Source organism: Phasianus colchicus, chromosome 6 (genome assembly GCF_987193195.1).
Source record: "Phasianus colchicus chromosome 6, bPhaCol1.hap1.1, whole genome shotgun sequence".
Taxonomy (NCBI): Eukaryota; Metazoa; Chordata; class Aves; order Galliformes; family Phasianidae; genus Phasianus; species Phasianus colchicus.
Window position 1 is genome coordinate 49499589 of NC_143441.1, and position 22433 is coordinate 49522021.

The 22433-nt window shown below is 57.8% G+C and overlaps 6 protein-coding genes, 1 long non-coding RNA gene and 4 other non-coding genes across 15 annotated transcripts; 4 read left to right on the forward strand and 7 right to left on the reverse strand.

Moving 5' to 3' along the window:
• The first annotated feature begins 44 nt into the window (after nt 1-44).
• Nucleotides 45-6600, forward strand: LOC149917612 (uncharacterized). The gene is made up of 3 exons (XR_016467930.1): nt 45-822; nt 1698-1850; nt 6169-6600. It is a non-coding gene; the product is annotated as an uncharacterized LOC149917612 (long non-coding RNA).
• On the reverse strand, nt 1174-11113 carry FASTKD4 (FASTK mitochondrial RNA regulator 4). 3 transcript variants are annotated; one of them, XM_031607811.2, is made up of 11 exons: nt 11026-11113; nt 9980-10448; nt 8629-8946; nt 7081-7252; nt 5926-6083; nt 5384-5494; nt 4426-4570; nt 3522-3764; nt 3015-3126; nt 2441-2555; nt 1174-1318 (listed from the first exon to the last, which is right to left on the reverse strand). In XM_031607811.2, exons 2-11 carry the CDS (start codon nt 10406-10408, stop codon nt 1217-1219), a joined length of 1905 nt encoding a protein of 634 aa, XP_031463671.1. In that variant the 5' UTR covers nt 10409-10448; nt 11026-11113; the 3' UTR covers nt 1174-1216. The 3 variants fall into 3 exon arrangements, with proteins under 3 accessions (XP_031463671.1, XP_089999350.1, XP_031463674.1); XM_090143224.1 differs by lacking the exon at nt 11026-11113 and adding an exon at nt 10992-11012; XM_031607814.2 differs by lacking the exon at nt 11026-11113 and adding an exon at nt 10865-10889.
• On the reverse strand, nt 1412-1547 carry LOC116238326 (small nucleolar RNA SNORA5). Its single transcript, XR_004168943.1, has one exon. It is a non-coding gene; the product is annotated as a small nucleolar RNA SNORA5 (small nucleolar RNA).
• On the reverse strand, nt 3255-3391 carry LOC116238328 (small nucleolar RNA SNORA5). Its single transcript, XR_004168945.1, has one exon. It is a non-coding gene; the product is annotated as a small nucleolar RNA SNORA5 (small nucleolar RNA).
• On the reverse strand, nt 4005-4142 carry LOC116238327 (small nucleolar RNA SNORA5). The gene has a single exon (XR_004168944.2). It is a non-coding gene; the product is annotated as a small nucleolar RNA SNORA5 (small nucleolar RNA).
• Nucleotides 8006-8147, reverse strand: LOC116238325 (small nucleolar RNA SNORA5). Its single transcript, XR_004168942.2, has one exon. It is a non-coding gene; the product is annotated as a small nucleolar RNA SNORA5 (small nucleolar RNA).
• Nucleotides 11114-12444: 1331 nt separating the features above from the next.
• LOC116238283 (cathelicidin-1) lies at nt 12445-13768 on the forward strand. The gene is made up of 4 exons (XM_090143225.1): nt 12445-12641; nt 13238-13345; nt 13430-13513; nt 13612-13768. Exons 1-4 carry the CDS (start codon nt 12453-12455, stop codon nt 13696-13698), a joined length of 468 nt encoding a protein of 155 aa, XP_089999351.1. The 5' UTR covers nt 12445-12452; the 3' UTR covers nt 13699-13768.
• Nucleotides 13769-13788: 20 nt separating this feature from the next.
• Nucleotides 13789-16059, forward strand: LOC116238281 (cathelicidin-B1-like). Its single transcript, XM_031607851.2, has 4 exons — nt 13789-15303; nt 15404-15496; nt 15596-15676; nt 15758-16059. Exons 1-4 carry the CDS (start codon nt 14908-14910, stop codon nt 15878-15880), a joined length of 693 nt encoding a protein of 230 aa, XP_031463711.2. The 5' UTR covers nt 13789-14907; the 3' UTR covers nt 15881-16059.
• A 74-nt stretch (nt 16060-16133) lies between these two features.
• Nucleotides 16134-17873, forward strand: LOC116238282 (cathelicidin-2). Its single transcript, XM_031607852.2, has 4 exons — nt 16134-16330; nt 17209-17316; nt 17386-17469; nt 17732-17873. The coding sequence occupies exons 1-4, from the start codon at nt 16163-16165 to the stop codon at nt 17834-17836; spliced, it is 465 nt and encodes a 154-aa protein (XP_031463712.2). The 5' UTR covers nt 16134-16162; the 3' UTR covers nt 17837-17873.
• Nucleotides 17874-18544: 671 nt separating this feature from the next.
• Nucleotides 18545-19868, reverse strand: LOC116238222 (cathelicidin-3). Its single transcript, XM_031607789.2, has 4 exons — nt 19679-19868; nt 18975-19082; nt 18807-18890; nt 18545-18708 (listed from the first exon to the last, which is right to left on the reverse strand). The coding sequence occupies exons 1-4, from the start codon at nt 19865-19867 to the stop codon at nt 18613-18615; spliced, it is 477 nt and encodes a 158-aa protein (XP_031463649.2). The 5' UTR covers nt 19868; the 3' UTR covers nt 18545-18612.
• Nucleotides 19869-20001: 133 nt separating this feature from the next.
• Nucleotides 20002-22331, reverse strand: LOC116238221 (uncharacterized). 3 transcript variants are annotated; one of them, XM_031607788.2, is made up of 4 exons: nt 21269-22331; nt 21075-21185; nt 20921-21004; nt 20002-20841 (listed from the first exon to the last, which is right to left on the reverse strand). In XM_031607788.2, exons 1-4 carry the CDS (start codon nt 21443-21445, stop codon nt 20752-20754), a joined length of 462 nt encoding a protein of 153 aa, XP_031463648.1. In that variant the 5' UTR covers nt 21446-22331; the 3' UTR covers nt 20002-20751. The 3 variants fall into 3 exon arrangements, with proteins under 3 accessions (XP_031463648.1, XP_089999354.1, XP_031463646.2); XM_090143228.1 differs by having other exon boundaries at nt 20921-21007; XM_031607786.2 differs by having other exon boundaries at nt 20921-22331.
• Between the last annotated feature and the right edge of the window lie 102 nt (nt 22332-22433).

Sequence of the window (22433 nt, forward strand, 5' to 3'; positions counted from 1 at the left end):
GGGGGGGGGGGCTCAGCCCGGATGATGTCAGCAGGTTCTGTGTGTGGGGTTGGTTTTTTTTTGTTTTTTTTTTTCTTCTCCTCTTTCCCCTCTCTCCTTTCCCTGTTTTTTTTTTCTTTTTCTTTTTTTCTTTTTTAATTATTATTTTTTTCTGCCCGGGATGAGAGCAGGGTGTGTGCCAGGCACTGCGGAGGTGCAGCGCAACCGGGTGTGGGGTGGCAATGTTGTGGGGGGGGGGTCTCTCAATTTGCCCCATCCCTGCAGTGATTTTGGGGACGTTGGGGTGCTCCTTACACCCACCCTACACCCCTCCCGATATAATTCCTACAGTGGATTCAGAGCCCCCCCACACACCCTGAAGTGATGCTGCACACATTGGGGTCCCCCACACCGAGGGAAGCAGGATGGGGCCATGTGCTGTTGCCATGGGAACAGCCCTTCTCCCATCTCCATGGCGATGGGGATGGGTTCCCTGGCAACCTTTACCCCCCCCCCCCACCTCCCCCCTGACAATGCCATGAGGTTGGGAGACCCCCGGATGGACGGACGGACAGACAACCCTTTGGACTGGGGGACAAAGAGGATGCTCAGCACCCACAGATCACCTTATTGTGGTTGGGGACCCTCCTCCCCTATAGGGACAGCCCCCCCCCATGGCACACCCCGTGCTGCTGCTGCCTCCCACCCGGGCACGCAGCGCTGCCGGCCCTGGCGTGATGCCGGTGCCAGGAACAGCGCTGAGCCGTGACTCAGCACCCGGCTGCGTCCCCAAATGGCGCTGATTGGGCACCGGCCAGAGGGAAAGCAAGAGATGCAGTGGGGGTAAGCGATGCTCCCACAGCCCAAACCCGTTTGCTCGTAGCCCAGATGGCCGCTTAATCCGCCCCCAAAGCCTTTCCTGGCAGCCAGCTCCGTGCGTCACGGCGGGAGGGCTTTCCTGTGTCCCTCGTGCCCAGCTGGGGACACCGGCTTCAGGGACAAGAGGGAGCCTGGATGGAGGCTGTCCCCCATTCCCAGACCTAAAAACCATCATTGGGGGGCATCTGTGCCACCCTTGTCTGCCCACCCCAGGAACATCACCAACAAAAACCCCATCAGGAACAATAAAACCCCACTGCCCACCAGCACAGCCCCTCTCCACCCCACTCCCCCAGGTTGGGGACACACAGGGGACACGGTACAGCAGAGGGTGGCTTTATTGAAACACAGCTTGGCACTAACTGGCCAGCTCCTTGGCCACCACCTTGTGGAGTTTGTCACGGAGGTATGCTGCCCGCTGCCGCTCCAGCTTCAGCTCCAGGAACTCATAGTGGGGGACCTGGGGAGGAGAGGAGAGACAGTGAGCAATGGGGACATCACCACGGGGACATCACTATAGGGACAACACCACGGGGATGTGCTCAGCTCCCAGCCATGTACGTGGCATGTTTTTATCCCCACCATCCCACAGCAGGGATATGGGGCCCATGAAGCACGGGTGATGCTGTGGCAGCCTTTGGGCCGGCGCACACCATGGCAGAGGTGGCACCGAATTTGACGAGGCTGCAAGGAAGGCACCATTCCCTTATGACAGCCTTGGTGGCAATGGGAAGTTTCCTCAAAGCACAAAGCATTGCTATGGGGACTGCTTGCAGCCACCCCAGGGCAGAGCACGGATCCTTCTAGTTGTGATCTCAGAGCTGAATTTTTCATCCCAGCTGCAGAGGACGTGCAGGGCTTCATGGTCTGCTTCCTCCCATTTGCGCATCCCGGCCTCCCTGCCCAGCAGCACAGCAACCCCTGCCTGGTGAGGATGCACCACTTCTTCAGAGAGAAGCTGCAGCCAACCAGGAGGAGGGAACAGCACTGGGGTAGGGAATGAATGCTGTTTGCACAGCACTCACTCGTTCTGATGGCTCCAACCCGCTGGAGGGAGCAGACGGGGGGATCCCACCGCCCACCACTGCTATATTTAGCACAAGGCTCGAGCTGAAGGAAGCAGTTCCCTCCTCCTCCTCCTATCTCCCCACCTGAATCTCTCCAGCCAGTGAGTGCATGGGCTGCAGGGGCTTCACTTTGTATCAGCGTCAAAGAGCAGCAGCTCCGTGCGAGAGGATGCAAATTTGGGCTGCTCGCGGGGAATGGAGATTGATGTGGGGTGACAGTGCTGGGGGACACGTGGCACGCCGCCCTCCTGCCCCAATGGAGCCATCCCTGCTGGCTGCACAGCTCTGCCAGCACAGCTATAATTACCTCCGGGGGCTGAATAATGCATGGCCCCAGTGGAGTGCAGTGCTGCGGCACAGGGATCAGCGTGCTAAGACCTTGTCTGCTGTCCTCCTCCATTACTGATCCCCTCTCTGCCCTGGGGCTGCCTGACAGGTGGCCTGGAGGGGATCACGATGGCTAATCCCAGCACGGGGCCACGGTCAGCACCGGGTGCTGAGGGCTGGATACTCACATCCACAACAAGGAAGCCGGCTGCCTGGATGTGGCGCCGAGCCATGGCATAACGACCCAGCAGCTCCTTGCTCCTGTTGCTGAAATTTGGGAATTCCCACCTGAGGAAGGCGATCCTGCAAAAGGGGTGGAAGAGAGCATTCAGATTGGTGCTGGGCAACCTCAGCCCCAGAGCAGCTTTGAGCACTCATGGCTCAAACTTAGTTGATCCGCAGCCCACGCTGGATGGCAGACATTGCTTTTCCCATCCAGGAAGGAGTCAGCTTGGCCCCTGGGCTCTGTGGGCAGCCAGGAACGGTGGCAGACAGTTGGCACAGGTTCTCTGTGGAGGACGTGCCAGACAGGGGAGGCTGCTGCCACAGCCGGCATCCTGCCCTGTCCCTTGCAACGTGACCCACGGCAGCTTGGCATGGTCCTACCCCCTTTTCTATCCAGACAAGTAGACACAGCTGGGCACAGTGACCTTGGCACACTGGCATCCCCACAGCACTGTCCCCTGCTGCCTGCAGCCAGCCACAGGGACAGCTAAGCCTTGTTTCTCCCACTGCGCCTGGTGCAGCTGAGTCCAAACCCACCTCCTGGCACCCGGAGGCAGCGGCTTTGTTCCTTCTGAGTGGGGCAGATGGGGAGCAGCAAAGTCCTTCAAGGGGAGAGGTTTGTTTTCGCTGTTCAGCACCATTTCAGCATCTGCAGAGAGGAGGAAAAGGAAGGAGTCCTGAGGATGCTTTTCCATGGAGGCTGGGGAGGCCCTCACTGTGGGGCTGACGTGGGGCGCGGCATCCATCAGGGAGGGTCCCCATCACCTCCAGCACAATGCCTGTCTGTGGCACCATTCTGTCCCCAGGGTCCCACAGGAAGGGACGTGGGGCACACAGACTACAGCTCTGCTGTGGCAGCTGGATGGCCAGCCCTTGCCATGGAGAGGGCAGGGACTGAATTTAACGGGACTGCATTGGTGAGGCAGAGAGATGTGAGGCTGAAGAATGAGAGGATGACCTCAGGCACAAAGCCTTTACGTTGATCCCCCTGCAGCATGCAGACCCCAATGGGACCCCGCTGCTCCAAGGAGAGGCTGTGCTCACCGATCTGCCAGCCGTAGATGGTGTGCACATCCCAGCGCCCGTTGTCCTGGCTGCCCAGCACGCCTGCCAGGGCCTCCCGCAAACTGCTCTGCAGCAGGGTGACCTTCTCTGCTGCTGGCTCTGCAGCACTCAGCATCCCGGCCGGCAGGAACGGCCCCTGGTACTCAGGGCTCTCCAGCTTGGCAGCAGCATTGATTTGGATGAGTTTCATCCGCAAGTTCTGAGCCCTGGGGGACAGATCGCCTGGCAGGAGGAGGAAAACAAAGAGCTGATCCTGCGGCTTGCTCAGTTCATCCAATCAGGATTTCTGGTTCCAATCCCACTGCTGCTGCTCTAACAGGGCCTGATAATCCACCAGGATGGATCTCTAACTGTTGGCATCAAGATGCAGATTGCCACATACGTGCTGCATGGGCAGAAGGGGCTGCACTGCCCAAGCACAGGTCGAGACCCTGCTGAGCCCCTGCTTGGATGACACAGCCCCAGTGTCTGTGGCACGATTTTATCCCCAGGGTCCCATGGGAGGGGACGTGGGGCCCATGGACTACAGACGTTGCTGTAGCAGCCGGATGGCCAGTGCTCGCCATGGAGGAGGCTGAGACTGAATTTGACTGGGCTGCACCTTCCCCATGTGTGGCTAAGAAATACCAAGCCTTCCCCTCACGTTTAAGTGCTTGGGGAAAATGTGCAGGCAGCACTGGAGCCAAGAACAAAGCTAAGCCTTGGGGCATAAGAAAGCTGAGGGCGACGACACCCTGCTAGGCTCAACCCCACAGGCACACTGCAGGGTAGACCAACCCCTCCAAGCTCAACAGCTGAGCTCACAGCCTGTGCTGGCCCAAAGGTAGATACACTAGTCCCCGTATTCCCACTCCCTGAGCTCCAGCTCCACGTCCCACCTTACCTTGGATCACAGCGTGGAAGTCGGGCGCCAGCACATGCTGCAGGTAGGGAGGCTTGGCTTGCTGCAGCACACAGAGTGACCAGACCAGGTCGGTCAGCAGCTGCGGCTCCAGGCTGTCCAGCTGGCCCTGCAGCTCCTCATGGGCCTGCCAGAGCCAAAGCCACAGCTCAGCACATCTCTGCAGATGGCCCTGCTTCTGCAGTGCTTCTACTGGGCTATTTGCTGATAGAATTCAGGACTGCTCTACAGCAGTCTTGCTGCAGATTCACAGGGTTCACAGTTTCAGGTGCTGGTGGCTTTTTTTTTTTGTGTGTTTTTTTTGCTTGTTTGTTTTTTGCAATGCCTCAAAAATCAATAGTTTTGCACTTGCTACAAAAACTCCCTTCATGCTGACTATGATTACTGTTGGCAAAGAGTCCAGACCCCACTGCCAACCAAGGATGCTAACCCTATCTCTGTGGCATGAAGGTCTCCCTCCACTTGGTCTCATCTCTTTACCCTGGGCTGCAGAAATCTGCATGCAAAGCCCCCAGGCAGGACAGCAGTGAACAGCTCTATGGATGGCAGCCTCCATCCTTCCCAACAGCACTGCCACACCCAGGGCTTGGATGGGCTGGGAGACCTCTGATCTGCTGAGAATGTGTGATCTTATGGCTTTGCTATGGAGCTAATTGCAGCAATCAGAGTTCAGGAGGGCACCTGAACAATCACATGCTGCTTATGTCTGCTGGAAGAGCAAGCCTACTGGTGCTAGCCAGGGGCAAACCAGTTTGGTTATCAGCCAGCACACAGCCACAGGGCATCAGTATGGGTTTTTCAGCCTGGCCTGAGCCCTGGGCTCCCCATTTCCATTTCCTGCACCCACTTGTGCTCCAGGTAATGCCAGGATATGTGCAGCCTTCCCACTGACTCCAAGGAGGAGGAAGGTTGACACAGAGGGGAAAAGGAGGCAGGTTACCATGTTAAAGAAGTCCTCGCTTCCGCTGGGCTGGAAGTTAAGGCGGGCAAAAGACAGGATGATACTGCACAGGTGGGCAATGGACAGCTGCTTGGCATTGTCCAGGGCATACTGGAAGACAGAGAGAGCAAAACCAGAGGTTGAGAAATGAGTACTGACAGAAAAAGATTGCAAACATCATCCAAGGAGATGCCCAGACCCATGACAAGGTGGGAACAAGAAGGAAAGGACCGTTCAGTGCCTCCCTAGGATTTTATCTTGGCACAAGGGAAAGCTGTGAGTGGAAGCAGAGCTCTGTAATATTCCCATTTGCCTGGTACAGGCACAGGTGCAGGCATCAGAACTGGGGCAGTTACTGGGAGCTGCCTGGGGAACGCAGCACTCTGGAGCAGAGGCTCAGACAGAGCTGAAGCTGACCCTAGAGCTGTGTGGATTCTGACTGCTGACTGCAGTGGAGCATCTCTGGAAAGAGAAGAATTGTTCTGGGTGTCACTGAACATACTGATACCAGCAGGTGCTACCCAGGCCCTCTGCCTCCTCACCTGAGAGATGGCCTCAAACAGAGGCAGGCTGAGCCACTTGAGGAAGGCAAAGGAGCGGATGCAGCGCGTCACCTCGACGGGTGTCATTGCAGAAACGTGGGGCTGCAGGTCAGTGGCTATCTTCTGGAAGACCTGGGGCTGGTGGAAATTCAGTTTTCCTTAAAGGAGCAAAAGAAAGTGGTAGCCACTGACACAGAGCCGGTATGGGAGCTGTGACTCACAGCCCTGTCCCTTCTCATCCAGCCAGGTCCTGCTGCTCCCACCAGCTCTCAATCCAGCATTCCCAACACTGAGCTGCTACAGCCCTGCCTGAGCCTGCAAGAGACAGTATTGCTCCCAAACTACTGGACTTATCCACCTTGGGGATATTATGGGGTCTGCTGGGCCTCACTGTGTCTCAGAAGGACATTCAGCAGGGATCTAGAGGCTGTGACGTGGAACATCCACCCCTTACTTCCCTTCAAACTCATTCCAGATTTATCAACTGAATAGCAAGATCAACACAATAAGCATGAGCTCCTTCCAAGGCCAGGTCTAGCAGGTTGATTTCTTTATTATTAAAGAACATCCAACCCATGACAACCACACTGCCCCAGTGTTGGACAGATCTGTTCCCACCACCAGAAACCTAACAGTGAAATGAAGAACAGCTTCATCCCAGTTTCTAGATATTAGCATGTGGAAACATACAGAAAGAAGGGAAGAAAAAACCAAAGCACCAAGGATGATAACACACGTTATCAGTTAGTGCTGGCTAACACTAACAGAGTGTGGCTAACAGAACTGATTTGCACCAGGTCTGTCACCACCCATAGCTGAAGGCTTTGGTCTACCCTGTGGCCAGGAATGCAATGAAGGTGGCTGTCACTGTGCCAGCTGTCTGCAGCACTTGTACCTAAGGCACCATGCCACTTCTCAAATGTTAATCATGTTGCCACAGGGACACCTTGGGTGAAAAGAAAACAACTATTTTAATGCCACTGTCCTGTGTGCTGGAAGGAAAACCAGGGCGTACCATGCCCAAAGGGGCTCAGGGGTGAGAGCAGCAAGGAACAGACCCACACTAAGCACAGTGCTGCCACACAGAGGGCTCTCTGATCTATGCAGGCACAGTAATGCTCAACTCAAAGGGTCATGATCAACCAAGTTGCTTACCATAGGCAAAAATCAGGTCCATCAGGATGCTGAGGTTGAGCTCTGAGTGCTTCTGAATCAGGTGGTACGACATGGCACGGAGCAGAGGCACGCTGCGCCGGTTCTGGTATGCCAGAGCCAGCGTGATTTTCCTTATGTCCTCAGGGCTGAACTGCTCAGCAAGCTCCAGAGCCTGGTAAGAAACATTGAGACATAGAGAGAATGGCACAAAGCAAACTCCACTATGTGGAGCGGGACGTGCCATCCTCCAGGACACTGCTGGCTGAGTCCCTCCAAGGACTGCAGGGTTTCCATACACCCTAACACTGTCACACAATAACTGATGCAGGAAATGCTGCTGAATCACTGTCTTGCTTCTCACTGTAACTCCTGTTTTCATCTGCCCAACACAGGACAGCCTGGGTTGAAAAGGACCACAATGATCATCCAGTTCCAACCCCCTGCTATGTGCAGGGTCACCAACCAGCAGACCAGGCTGCCCAGAGCCACATCCAGCCTGGCCTTGAATGCCTGCAGGGATGGGGCATCCACAGCCTCCTTGGGCAACCTGTTCCAGTGCATCACCACCCTCTGGGTGAAAAACTTCCTCCTAATATCTACCCTAAACCTCCCCTGTCTCAGTTTAAAACCATTCCCCCTTGTCCTATCACTATCCACCCTTGTAAACAGCCATTCCCCCTCCTGTTTATAAGCTCCCTTCAAGTACAGGAAGGCCACAATGAGATCTCCCCAGAGCCCTCTCTTCTCCAAGCTAAACAAGCCCAGTTCCCTCAACCTTTCCTCATAGGAGAGGTGCTCCAGTCCTCTGATCATCTCAGTGGCCCTCCTTTGGACCTGCTCTAAGAGCTCCACGTACTTCAGCCATCTGGAGTTCCAGCTCTGCATAAGCTGACAACCCTACAAAGGCGTCCTGCTTTGCCACGTGCAATGTCTGCAGCATTTATTTATCCCCAGGGTTGAGGGAGAACAACAGTGGGGCCCATGAGCTGCAGGGGTTGTTGCTGTGGCAGCTGTTTGGCCGGTCCCCAGCGCAGGGCTGGACAAGGACCGAATTTGACGCAGCTGCAGTCATGGCCCCCTGGCAGTTTCAACCCAAAAAACATTTCCCTACTCCTGGAAGTGACAGAAAGAGGGACCCGCTGGAGTGCAGACCTCCCTGCAGACTCCTTGCTCACAGCCTGACTTTCACAGAGAGCCAGAGGACAATGCTTTTGGCAGTGACTTTATGCTGCCTCTGCAAGTTACCGCCTGCCAGCTGAGCTAAGGTAATTCTACCACAAAGCTAAGGTAATTCTAGCTGCAAGGCAAAGCACATCAGCCCAGTCCACCTCTGAGCAGCTCACAGGTCTTAGAGGTCTTAGCTCCCCATCTGTGTGGCTCCAAAGAGGAAAATATTTCTTTTGAGCACCTTTGCACATGGGAAGCAACCTGCATCCTCTGCAAGACAGGAACATGCTGGTGGAGCAGTGCCACAGAGGATGTCCCTTACACTGTCCCTGCCCCCAGGAGATGTCCCACCCAAAGGAAACAGAGCACCCAAGCCCATACCTTGTCCTCTAACCGGTCCATCAGCACAGAGGAGATGTGGCCAACCTTGGCAATCAGCATCACCACAGTTCTGGTGCCTTCCAGTTCCGTCCACCGCAGCTCCAGCTTCTTGATGACCTCATTGAGCAGTTTGCTCTCCTTGCCCTGCTTGACAGCCAAGAACTCTGCCAAGGAGGCGAGCTGGCGGAAGGCGAGCCGCCGCAACCGCCACAGCACCTCGTGCTCCACAGACTGCATCTCCCTGCTGCTGCTCTCCATTCCCAGCGAGTACAAGCTCTTCAGGAGGCCCACCAAGGTGTTATTCCACACCTGAGATATCTGGGAGGCAAGTAAAAATATTTAAGTTGATTTTTACCTTTCTCTGGAGGTGCACATACCTAAATTTCCCTGTGGCATGGCTGGAAGATGACCTCAGTGAGCAGTGAAATAAACGAGGCAGAATCACAGCGAATGATGCTCAGGGCAGGATGGATCAAGTGGCCTCCAGCAAACAGACTCTTTAACCGCCCTGCCTAACTCAACTCCAGCACTGCAACATCCTAAAACAGCACTCAGGGATGGCTCAGTGCTTGGGTGCAAGAACGACCTGAGTGCTCTCAGGGTAATCCACTAAAGTTACCAGGGTGTGGAAATCCCAAAGCAGGACGCAGCTGAGAAAGCAAGCAGAGCTCCTGGTGTCCCAGCCGCGCAGACTGCTCTTCCTGGTCTGACCTTGTGTGCTGCTTCAGCCCAGACCCTAATGTTCAAAGCCTCCAACTTGTTGACACAGGGGTGTTGCAAGGTGACTTAATTTTAGTCACAGAATGGCTTTGGTTGGAATGGCTCTCAAGGATCATGAATCTCCAAAGCCCTGCCACAGGCTGGGCCACCAACCTCCCCATTTAATATCAAACCAGGCTGCCCAGGGCCCCATCCAACCTGGCCTTGAACACCTCCAGCCCCTCTGCATCTATATAATGACTTCTTATATTGAGTTAGCTGCACATTGCAGGAACAGCTCTTTGGAGAAAAACAATTGTGTTTGCAGTGAGTTTGCTTGATTATATCCCAGCTAGACGTGTTCTTATCCACTTCCCTTTTGGGAGCAAGGCCATGCTGCTCAGCTTGCTTTCCCAGCACAGCAGCTCAGCTCTCCTAGCTCTGGGGTCCACCTTCTCTGCTGAACCACAGACACCTGCATCCTTTTTTTGTGTGCGACCTGACGCTGATACATCTCTGCCACCAAGTGCAGAGAAGGTATCAGCTGTGAAAATTCACAAGGGAAAGGAAAAGGCAGCACTCTCTGATCCAGGCCAGCCTTCGCAGAGCCATTCTTTCTCCAAACTGCCTCCATCACAAGAAGGGAACTCACCTGAGAATCCACGATCTCAATAAGCTGCTGAAATCGTTCATCTTGCAGAATGCCCCCCGTTTCCAGGTTTTTTTCCACTGCAAGCCGAGAAAGCCGAGTAATCACCAGCGAAGCCTGGTTGCTATTTAGAGAGTGAAGCTCACCCAACTGGAAGAGTTCCTGAGGACTTGTGGCTGCCTCAATGAGGTTCAGGATCGCTCTGTGCTCTGAGTTACTGTTTTCTTCCACCTGCTCTTTGACAGAGAATCTGTCTGCGTTCCAGGCGGAGGGGACGGAGATGTGGATGGAGGCAAGAGGTGTGTGTGGCAGGGCTCTGGCTGCTGGCAGCTTCCCATTGGGCAGCAGCAGAGTGGCCGGGGCAGCAGCAGGAGCGCAGGTGAAGGTGACGAGGTGCCGCCAGCAGCAGCGCTGCACCAGCCGGGCTGCCATGGCGGGGATCTGAGGGGCTCAGCGCTGCATCTTGGGGAGGCTGGAGGAGGAAAAGAAAGGCTTTAGGAACGGGAAGGTTCAGGGGGAACGAGGAGAGGTAACAGGTTTAAAGCTGCGAGTCACAGATGCATAGAGCATCCCTATGGATACCCCTATGAATAGAATAAAAAACTGAAAGGGACCCACGTGGACAGACCCACGGTATCACTTTGGTTGGGAGATGCCTCCAAGGTCACCAAGTCCAACCATTAACTCAGCACTGCCAAGCCTATCACTAAACGACGTCCCTCAGCACCACATCCACACGTCCTTTAAATATCCCCAGGGATAGAGACTCCACTCCTTGCCGGGGCAGTCAGTTCCGATGCTCCACAACGCTAGATCCTTCATAACGCCCCACCCAAACCTCTCCCGGCGCAACCTGAGACCCGGGCCTCCCCTCCCCGTGAGCCGAACCGGCCGAGCTCCTGGCCCGGAGGCTGCGCTGAACCCGCAGCGGCCTCAGTGTGGCCGTAGTCCTACGGAAACCCCGATCCCGGCCTGCACACAGCTCCCAGAGAACTCGAACCGCGCTCCCGATCACCCCGGGCCGCAGAACCGCAGCCATCCGCGCTGACCTCGCCCGGCCCCGCCGCACGCTGGCCCGGCAATGAGGCGAAGTGCGCATGCGCTCCGGCGCGGACTGATGACGTCATCACAGCGCAGCCACTTTCTATTGGCTGAACTCACCGTGTCCCCCGACAGAATCGAGCGCGAAAGAGGGAGCACTTCCGGTTCGCGGCTGACGGGCGCCGCCATTTTGTGATGGGTGCTGTGCTGAGGGTCGCGTCTGGGCACGCAGCTCTGGCCGGGTTCGGTTCGGTCGGGTCAGCCAGGCCACAACCCCGGGCCCGGCTGTGGGAACGGGGAAACCAAACAGAGCCCGGGGCGGTGCTCTGGCAGTGCTGGGCGGAAGGCAAATAAAAGGAGATTTATGTGCTAGGCACGCCCCGTTGCTGTTTGCTCAGCCGAGTAGTGACAGGACAAAGGGAAGAGCTTTAAATGAAAAGAAATTGAAGTTCGGCATCGGGAGTGTGTGCGGGTGTCACAGCCCTGCAGTGCTCAGCGCCGGGCTGCATGTGGCACGGGGCTGTGGGAGGAGATTCCTGCACTCTGTGTGCCTACAGGTGGGATGTGAGGGCCCTTCCGACCATTGACGGGAGGCCTTGCTGCTCCCTGCTGCTCCCTGAAAGGAGACCGAACTGTGGCGGGGGTCGGCCTCTGCTCACAGGTAACAGCGATAGGATGAGAGGGAATTGCCTCATGTTGTGCTAGGGGATGGTCAGGTTGGATAATGTGAGAAATTTCATCTCTGAGTGAGCAGAGATGCAGTGGCACAGGCTGCCCAGGGAGGTGGTGGGGTCACCGTCCCTGGAGGTGTTCCAGAAACATGGAGATGTGGCACTGAGGGATGTGGGCAGTGAGGTGAGCTGGGGTTGGGACTGGGGATCTCAGGGGTCTTTTCCAGCCTTAATGATTCTGTGATTTGTGATCTTTCTAAGGACTCATTCCTGCTTTGGGTGGCAGCTATGAAACAGGAGACCAGGCTGCAACCTCTGTGGGAACCTGACCCTTTGCTGAACTAACTCTCAATAAAATGTTTAAGAGAATTTCCCGTGTTGGGTCATGACTGGCTTCCAGCCACCATTCTTATTCTCTTTCTTGTGAGAAAACAGTGGTGTTAAGCTTGGAGATGACCCCCGGTAAAACCCTGGCTGTCATGAGGCTTCCCTTCAGCCTCACTGCTCAGTGCTGAACAAACCCAGCGCGCTCAGCTGCTCCTCACCAATCCTGCCCTCCAGACCCTTCACCACCCCATGCCCTGCAGCACGGACAGGGATGTGGGATGCAGCCTGGAGTGGGACAGGGCCCCACAGCCCATGGGCACAGCCACATCCCCACCACAGCTTTTCCCCCACAGATAACTGCCACGTTGTGGCTGCTCCCCCTGTGCCCACGTTTCCGCATTGCCCAACTTCAGGGCCAATAAAAGGCATTGGGAGCAATGAGTGGGCACGGGGTGAGGATGCTGAGCTGCTGGGTGCTGGTGCTGGCGCTGCTGGGGGGGGCCTGCGCCCTCCCGGCCCCCCTGGGCTACTCCCAGGCTCTGGCCCAGGCTGTGGACTCCTACAACCAACGGCCTGAGGTGCAGAATGCCTTCCGGCTGCTCAGCGCCGACCCCGAGCCCGGCCCGGTGAGTGCATGTGGGCACAGCGTGGGGACAGCGTGGGGATATCAGGGAACAGCGTGGGGAAACTGTGAGGACACGATGGGGAGGTATTGGGGAAGGCATGGGGATGGTGTGCAGACATCATGGGGACAGCGTGGGGACACTTAGGGGAACATCCTGGGAATGGCACGGAGACATGGGAGGGACACCATGGGGACAGTGTGGGGATAGGATGGAGACACCGTGCGGACAACTTGGAGGCACTCGGGGGAACATCATGGGGACATCCTGGAGGCAACATGAGGACAGCATGGGGTCACCATGGGGATGGCACGGGGACATCAAGGAGACACCTTGGGAACACTTATGGGACACTGTGGGAATGTCTTGGGAATGTTCTGGAGGCATCCTGGGAAAATCCTGGGGACACCTTGGGACATCAGTGGGACATCATGGGGACAGCTTGGGGAAGGCACGGGGTCGGCGTGGGGACATCACGGGGACAGCCAGGGGACGTCAAGCGGGGGATGCAGAGCTGCTCCCCCTGCCTGGCTCTGAGCCATGCCCGGAGCAGCCGGGGGTGCCGGGTGGCTGCCACCACGCTGTCCCCTGCCCCACAGAACGTCCAGCTGGGCTCCCTGCACAACCTCAACTTCACCATCATGGAGACACGGTGCCAGGCGCGCTCGGGCGCCCAGCTCGACAGCTGCGAGTTCAAGGAGGACGGGGTGAGCACCGTGCTGGGCTGGTGGGTGCTGGGGGGCTGCCAGGGGGAGGGACAGCCCCGTGTTCAGTGTCCCCACTGCTCACAGCTCGTCAAGGACTGCGCTGCGCCCGTGGTGCTGCAAGGCGGCCGCGCCACGTTCGATGTCACCTGCGTGGAGTCCGTGGCTGATGTGAGTGGGGACACAATGGGGGGTGGTCCCAGGGGTGTTTGGGACCCCCGAGGGCCAGGGTCCCATTCCCCCGTGGATGACAACACTTCTCCCCACAGCCTGTCCGCATCAAGCGCTTCTGGCCAGTGGTCATCAGGACTGTAGTTGCAGGATACAACCTCTACCGGGCAATCAAGAAGAAATGAGCCATCCCCAGAGCTGCTGTCACCAATGTCCCCTTGCTGCTTTCCATCCAATAAAGGTGTTTCCCAGCCACTCTGTCTTTTCTGTTTCTCTTCTGAGTGATGCTGATGGGGACAGTTCTTGGGGTATCAGGGGGAAGTCCCATGTTGCCCAAATAGTGCCAACTGCTCCCCATCGTGTTCCTAAGCATGAGCTGGGGTCTGGGGACAGCCAAGAGGACCTCAGATGTGGATGTGGCAGCTGGGAGTCCACATTTGGAGTGTCATTCTGGGGACCCAACATCTGGGCCCCTGCACATGTCCAAGACCTCCCCCTGTCCCTTTATCCATCATCTATGGTATCACCTCGTGCTCCCCAGCTGCCCCCTGCCATGGCCCCTTCATCCTCAACCCTGTTCTCCTCTTGGTGTCCCCAGAGTGTCCCCAGAGTGTTCCCATGATGTCCACAAGGTGTCCCCACCGTGTCTGCACTGTGTCCCCACGAAGTCCACATAGTGTTCCCATAATGTCTTTATTGTGTCTCCAGGATACTCCCAGGATGTCCTCTCAATGTCCCCAAGATGTCCCCAGTGTGTTTTCATGGTGCCTCCATTACATCTCCGTGTTACCCCATGCCTTCCCCAAGATGTCCTCATTACATCCCCATGGTGTCCACATTATGGCTCCATGCTATCACCAGGCTGTCCCCATGCTGTCCTCTAGACATCTCAGAAATGTCCCTAGGATGTCCCTAAGCTGTCCACGTGTTGTCCCCATTATGTCTCCATGCTATCACTGAGCTGTCCACACGCTGTCCTCAATACATGCGATAGTGTCCCCATGATGTCCCCCAAGCTGTTCCCATACCATGCATTGGGCCTGGTGCCAGATGTGCCGTGCTGCAGGGTGGCTCCTGAAGAGCTGTGGACAGATTTATGGCCTTCAGTGAAACTTCCCAGGTGTGGGAAGTTAATGTGACTGGCGTGGACCCAGTAGGCTTGATGCAAGACTTGGCCATCCTCTCCTGTGCCGCAAACATCCTCATGCACTGGAAATCCCCGGTGCCATCGTGGAGATAGGGGGGTTTGTTGACCCTCTTAGAGGCTGGGCTGCCCCCAGGTGCAGGGTGCGGGGATTCCTGGGAACGCCCCGAGATGTTGGGATGGCCATAAAGGGGCTCCAGCAGCACCGGCACAGCGCTCACCATCGCAGAGGAGGAGGTTGTGAGTGGTCATGAGCACGATGTGGTCCTCCGAGGTGCTGCTGCTGCTGCTGCTGCTGCTGCTGGGGTCATCCAGAGCTGTCACACCAGGGCAGGACGTATCCGCTGCACCGGGGCTGGATGGATCAATCCCACCTGGGTTGGATGGATCGATCCCACCTGGGTTGGATGGATCTGTCTCGCCAGGGTTGGATGGATCCACACCAACCGGGCTGGATGATTCCACTACACCCAAGCTGGATGGACCCATCACCCCAAAACAGTATGGATCCATCTCACCATCCTGGCCCTGGCGCTGGCCCACCAACTACCTGGATGCCATCCTGGCAGCTGTGAGGTTGCTCAACCAGAGGATCTCAGGTCCATGCACCTTACGGCTGCGGGCAGCACAACCCCAACCCGGCTGGGTGAGTACTGGGGTGTTGGATCCCAGGGCTGAGGGCTGGCTTGGAGGGTCTGTGGGCCTGGGGGTCTCATCCCATCCCTTTGGTTCTTGTCCTCTCACAGGCTGGGATCCCGAAGCATCAGCGGGAGGTGAGCTTCCTTGTGGAGGATGCCCCATGCCCAGCTGGGGTTGACTGCAGGAGCTGCGAGCTGGGGGTGAGGACCCATCCCATGGGGCTGAGGGTTGGTGGGTGGCCAAGGAAGAAACCGAGGCTGTGGTGGGGGCTGCCCCACACAACCCTTCGCTCCCTACAGGCCCTGCAGCGCTGCGTGGGCACCGTATCCATGGAGCAGCAGCCCACTGCTGAGCTGCGCTGCGGACCACTGAGGGTGCAGGTGAGAGACCTCATCCCCCACCATGAGGCCACCAAGGTTCCCTCATCACCCCGAGGGTCACAAAACCAATTCTCCTTGCAGCCCATCCGCAACTGGTGGACCCGCATCCGGGAGTGGTGGGATGGCATCAGGAAGCGCCTGCGGCAGCGCAGTCCCTTCTACATCCGCGGACGTCTGAACATCACCAGCACGCCCCGGCCATGAGCAGCCCCAGCGTGGCTGTCACCAAGTGTCCCCAATAAAGGTCCTTTCTGCCTGCTGTGACCGTGTGTGTGTGTGTCCCTCTGGTTGTGCCATGAGGTTGTCCCCATAGCCGTGACCAAAGGGAGAGAGGCATGGAGCAAAGCAGGGGATGTGCCCTGTGCCTTATGGGGATAGCCACGTCCCCACTTCAGATAACGGCTGCACTGTGGCTTCTCCTTCCTCATTGCCCAACTTTGGGGATGATAAAAGGCACTTGGGGCACGGGATGGGTACAGGGTGAGGATGGCGAGCTGCTGGGTGCTGGTGCTGGCACTGCTTGGGGGAGTCTGTGCCCTCCCGGCCCCACTGAGTTACCCTCAGGCACTGACTCAGGCTGTGGACTCCTACAACCAACGGCCTGAGCTGCAGAATGCCTTCCGGCTGCTCAGCGCCGACCCCGAGCCTGGCCCGGTGAGTGCATGTGGGGACAGCGTGGGGACATCATGGGGAGATTGGGGGGCCAGCATGGGGATAGAATGGGGATAGAATGGAGACACTATGGGGACACTGTAGGAGCACCTTGGGAAAGACCCTATGAGGACAGTGGGGGAAGCGTGGGATGGCATGGAGATAAGATGGGGACACCCTGAGGACACTATGGGGAGGTATTGAGGACATCCTGAGGAAGATATGGGGTAGCATGGAGACGTCCTGGGAACAGCATGGGGGTAGCATGGGGACATCCTGAGGATAACATGGAGACATAGTGGGGACACCTTGGAGATATCAGAGAACAGCATGGGGAAATCATGAAAACCCTATGGGGAGATATTGAGGACATTCTGGCATGGGGATAGCATGGAGACACAATGGGGACAGCATGGGGACACTTTGGGGAGCATCATGGGTTGGAAATCCTGAGGCCAGCCTGGAGACATCCTGAGGCCATCCTAGGTGCAGTATGGAGACATAATGAGCACATCTTGGGGAACGTCTTGAGGTCAGCATGGAGACAGCGTAGGGATAGCATGGGGTTATCAGGAGGACACAATGGGAACATCTTGGGGACCCCCTGGGGACACAGTTGGAATACTATGAGAACACTTTGGGGACATCATGGGGACACTATTGGGATGACAAGGGGACAACTGGAGTACACACTGGGGACATCCTGAGTGTACCATGGAGATACCACAGGGAGATCGTAGAGAAACTATGGGAGCACCTTGGAGACTTCATGGGGACACCATGGGGATGTCATGGGAATATTGTGAGGACACTTTGGGAATACAAAGGGGATGGTTGGAGGGGGCTTTGCTCCATGGGGGGGACGTGACCACTCCTCACAGGGCGTCGATCTGAGCACGCTGCGGACGCTCAACTTTACCATCATGGAGACAGAGTGCGTCCCAAGGGCACAGACGCCCATTGATGACTGCGACTTCAAGGAGAATGGGGTGAGGATGGGAAGGCTATGGTGGGGAGGGCAGCTGGGGAGCGTGAGGTGACACTGTGCGTGTCCCCAGGTCATCAGGGACTGCTCGGGGCCGGTGACCATCCTGCAGGACACTCCTGAGATCAATCTACACTGCAGAGACGCCTCATCAGATGTGAGTGTGGGGTCCGTGGGGTGGGATGCTGATGCTGGCACCTTTCATCCTGCCCTGCAGTGTGACGGGTCCCTGGAAAGCTTTGGGGTTGCTCTGATGTCTCCGTGATTGAGACGATAGAGAAAGGGATGAAGGGTCCTGGGCATGTGCACGGGCCTGACTGTGGGGCTCCAGATGTGGGGGTCCAAGGTCTGGGGCTCCGGATGTGGGGTCCCAGAGGTGGGCTCCCACTGCCTCAGTGACACCAGCCTTCACCCCACAGCCCGTTCTCGTCCAGCGGGGCCGATTTGGCCGCTTCCTGAGCAAGATCCGGCGCTTCCGCCCTAAGTTCACCATCACCATCCAGGGCGGCGCACGCTTTGGCTGAATGAATAAATGGGGCCACGTGTGGCCACCGAGTGTCACCTGGGCTCTCCTCTCACTGCCTGATGGGGAAACTGAGGCATGGGGTTGAAGGTCACCACAGTCACCATGCACGGCCCCAAGCGCCGTGAGGGCATTTCCTAGCAGGGGGGTGATGCCATTAGGGCCCCATTCTTGTCCTCTGTAACGAGGGTTGCTGAGCCTCCCAGCCCTGATGAGCATTTTCCCATCCAACCCATCACTGTCTCGTGGTGTTTTGTCCTCAGACACTGGGGCTCTGAACCCAAGGCCACCCCCATGCTGCAGCCCCATCCAGGGGCAACCAGGGCTGTCCCCAGCCCTGCCACCAAGGCTGTCACCAGCATTTTAGGATGGGGACATAGGGATGCATGGGGACCCCATGCCATGGGATCTGGAGCTGGATGGCTGTGGCTGCAGCAGGGCCCTGAGGACATCCTCCGCCAGTCCCCTCTTTTGCCCTTACATCCCCTACAAAGGCCCCATGGACTCATGCAGCCCTGTGCACACCCCCAGGCACTGCATACTGCAGGTCTCCCCATGCCCAATCCACATCTGGGGTCTCCTTGGGTGTCCCCAGGTCCCATATCCATGCTGTGGGACAGGATGGGGAGCGGGTGGCACCGTGGGGGCAGCATGGGGACCATCTCCAACAGCATCACTCAGAGGAGACACACAGCAAAGACACAGCATGGCCAGAAAACAGCTTTATTGGGTGGGAGGCTGTGGAGGGACAGTGGTGACAGTGGCTCTGGGGACAGCTCATTTCCTCTTGATGGCTTTGTAGAGGTTGATGCCTGCAGCCACTGTGTTGATGGCCACCGGCACCAGCGGCCAGAAGCGCTTGATGCGGACAGGCTGTGGGGAGAAGTGTTGTCATCCACGGGGGAATGGGACCCTGGCCCTCGGGGGTCCCAAACACCCCTGGGACCACCCCCCATTGTGTCCCCACTCACGTCAGCCATGGAGTCCACGCAGGTGACATCGAACGTGGCGCGGCCGCCTTGCAGCACCACGGGCGCAGCGCAGTCCTTGACGAGCTGTGAGCAGTGGGGACACTGAACACGGGGCTGTCCCTCCCCCTGGCAGCCCCCCAGCACCCACCAGCCCAGCACGGTGCTCACCCCGTCCTCCTTGAACTCGCAGCTGTCGAGCTGGGCGCCCGAGCGCGCCTGGCACCGCGTCTCCATGATGGTGAAGTTGAGGTTGTGCAGGGAGCCCAGCTGGACGTTCTGTGGGGCAGGGGACAGCGTGGTGGCAGCCACCCGGCACCCCCGGCTGCTCCGGGCATGGCTCAGAGCCAGGCAGGGGGAGCAGCTCTGCATCCCCCGCTTGACGTCCCCTGGCTGTCCCCGTGATGTCCCCACGCCGACCCCGTGCCTTCCCCAAGCTGTCCCCATGATGTCCCACTGATGTCCCAAGGTGTCCCCAGGATTTTCCCAGGATGCCTCCAGAACATTCCCAAGACATTCCCACAGTGTCCCATAAGTGTTCCCAAGGTGTCTCCTTGATGTCCCCGTGCCATCCCCATGGTGACCCCATGCTGTCCTCATGTTGCCTCCAGAATGTCCCCATGATGTTCCCCCGAGTGCCTCCAAGTTGTCCGCACGGTGTCTCCATCCTATCCCCACACTGTCCCCATGGTGTCCCTCCCATGTCTCCGTGCCATTCCCAGGATGTTCCCCATCGTGTCCCCACGCTGTCCCCATGATGTCTGCACACCATCCCCATGCCTTCCCCAATACCTCCCCATCGTGTCCTCACGGTTTCCCCACGCTGTTCCCTGATATCCCCACGCTGTCCCCACGCTGTGCCCACATGCACTCACCGGGCCGGGCTCGGGGTCGGCGCTGAGCAGCCGGAAGGCATTCTGCACCTCAGGCCGTTGGTTGTAGGAGTCCACAGCCTGGGCCAGAGCCTGGGAGTAGCCCAGGGGGGCCGGGAGGGCGCAGGCCCCCCCCAGCAGCGCCAGCACCAGCACCCAGCAGCTCAGCATCCTCACCCCGTGCCCACTCATTGCTCCCAATGCCTTTTATTGGCCCTGAAGTTGGGCAATGCGGAAACGTGGGCACAGGGGGAGCAGCCACAACGTGGCAGTTATCTGTGGGGGAAAAGCTGTGGTGGGGATGTGGCTGTGCCCATGGGCTGTGGGGCCCTGTCCCACTCCAGGCTGCATCCCACATCCCTGTCCGTGCTGCAGGGCATGGGGTGCTCTGGTTGAGAGGCCACATGGCCACAAAATGACCCCCAGGGAGCAGACTGGCAGTGCCAGAACTGGGATGGAGGGATGGATTTGACTCCATCCCATTGGGATGAGGCTCCATCACATTATGGTCTGAATCCTAGGGACAGTGGAGTTTCCTGGCACCCCCAGACCCATGGGACAGCTGCCATTGGGTTCAAGAACTCCTTCTCATCCCTGTCCCCACCCCCATGTAAAGGCTTTTTGACCCACCCACTCCCACAAACCATTTCCCATTCAACTCCCTACCATCCCCACAGCGTTCTGTCCCCAAACCACAGGGGCTGTGCTCCCAGGTACCCCCCATGCAGCAGCCCTGGTCCCCTCCTGTCCCCTGCAACAGCCCCCCAGGCTCTGAGCCAGCCATGTGGACTAGCCCTGTATGCTGCCATCTGTTACCAGCCCACAGGTTGGCCAACGTGGTACTGGCAGTTGGGATGGAGATGCTGCACGTGGGGCTGCAGCCACCCCATCATGACCCAAAAGCTTTGTGCAACCTCATTTCCATTCTACTGCAGGATGGTGGGATGGGAGCGAGGCATCACATACACAACACAGCCCTGGAACATCTTTATTTTAGCCCCTGGGTCTATGGGATGGGGTCCATGGATGAGATCTGCATGTCCCCTGCTGCATCAGGATGGATGCGCTCACAGGCTTCAGGACGGTGCCAGCTCCCTGAGGCCAACAGCTTGTGGAGTTGCAGGGCTGTGCCGGCTTCGGGAGCGGGGCTGCCCTGAGCTGCTGGGCTGAAGGATATGAAATGGGGGTCAGCTTCAGCCCCAAAGTGAAAGGGATGCAGGGAAGAGGAATTCATGCAGCCCTCACCGTCTGCCGGCTGCACTCCAGCAACGACAGCGGCACGTCAGGCAGGAAGGCAAAGACGGAGATCTGAGCCACGCAGTGCTGGACCTGCTGCAGGATGGGGGGATCAGGAGGGAGCAGTGCTGGGAGGGGGTCCCACACCCTGCCCCACACCCACCTGGCCCGGCCGGGCTCTGCATGCAGCACCGCGTGGCGCAGTGGGGCCGGCAGGGCAGGCGGTCTCACGAGCGGTGAGATTGATGGTGAAGTGCGTGCCCCAGTCAAACTTCTGCAAGGAAACGACAGCATTTGGCATAGCGAGAAGGCTCCCTCTTCCCAAAACCCAACGGGAAACCCGAGCGAGGCTCCTACCGTCCTGGTGACTCCTTGCAGCTTGAGCAGCCTCAGCCTGCTGCCCGCATCGCGCCCGTGTGCCTCCAGCACGGTGCGGGCCAGCTCGCGTGGTGTGGGGGGCAGTGGGGAGGTGGATAATTGAGCGGTGGGCAGCAGCACACCCAGCAGCAGCACACCCAGCAGCAGCACGTCCATGGGGCTTCGCTTCCAGGACAAACACAGGGCTGGGAGGCACGCACGGGAAGGGATCGGGTTGCTGCTGTTTTTCTTGGAGAGCCGCAGAGAAGATTTGTGGGGTTTGTTCCCATCCTCCTCCTTCGGCAGCTGGAGAGGCGGTGGGAATTAAAAGGGCTCTGCTTTGGGGCTGTATGCTTTGCCATGCGTGGGGTGCAGAATCCCAAAAGCACAGGGGTTGGAATGGAAGCTCTGGTCCAGCCCCCCCTAAAGCAGGTTCCCTCGGGCAGGTCGCACAGGAAAGCACCCAGGTGGGTTTTGAACATCTCCAGAGGAGATAACATCCCCTCTGTCTTCCCCAGGCTGAACAGACCCAGGGCTCTCAGCCTTTCCCCATCAGGTTTCCCGTCTGCCAGGAACTGGGGGGCCCAGCAATGGGCCCAGTGCTCCAGATGTGGCTTCACCAGGGCAGAGCAGAAGGCAGGAGAACCAGTTACCCTGCTGGCCACGCTGTGTGCAATGCACCCCCCAGAGTCCCATTGCAATGCACTCAAGGTGACCATAAACTGGGGACAACAGTTGTGGTTAATGGTCGGCCAACTGCTGGTCAACCACAACACCCAGGTCCTTCCCCACAAAGCTCTTTTCCAGCTCACCCCCAACCTATCCTGATGCATGCAGTTACTCCCCCCCAGCTGTAGGACCCCACACTCGCCCTTGCTGAACCTCACCATCCTCCTCTCTGCCCAACTCCCAGCCTGCCCACGTCTCGCTTTCCCAAATGCAGAGAGCAAAACCCCACATGGAGCCCCAGAGTTATTCTGAGTCCCTCTCACTCTGCTCAGAGCTAGGAGCTGATGCTTGTACAAACAAAGTCTGTTCCCTGCCAGAGCCTGCAGCCAGGCAGCTCCCAGCTGGAAGCCTTCCCACTTCCTTCCAAGCCTCCTGGCAGGGAGGGGATCATGCAGATCCAGGGCTAAAACTGCTGCCCAAAGCTCCCCCGTCTCTC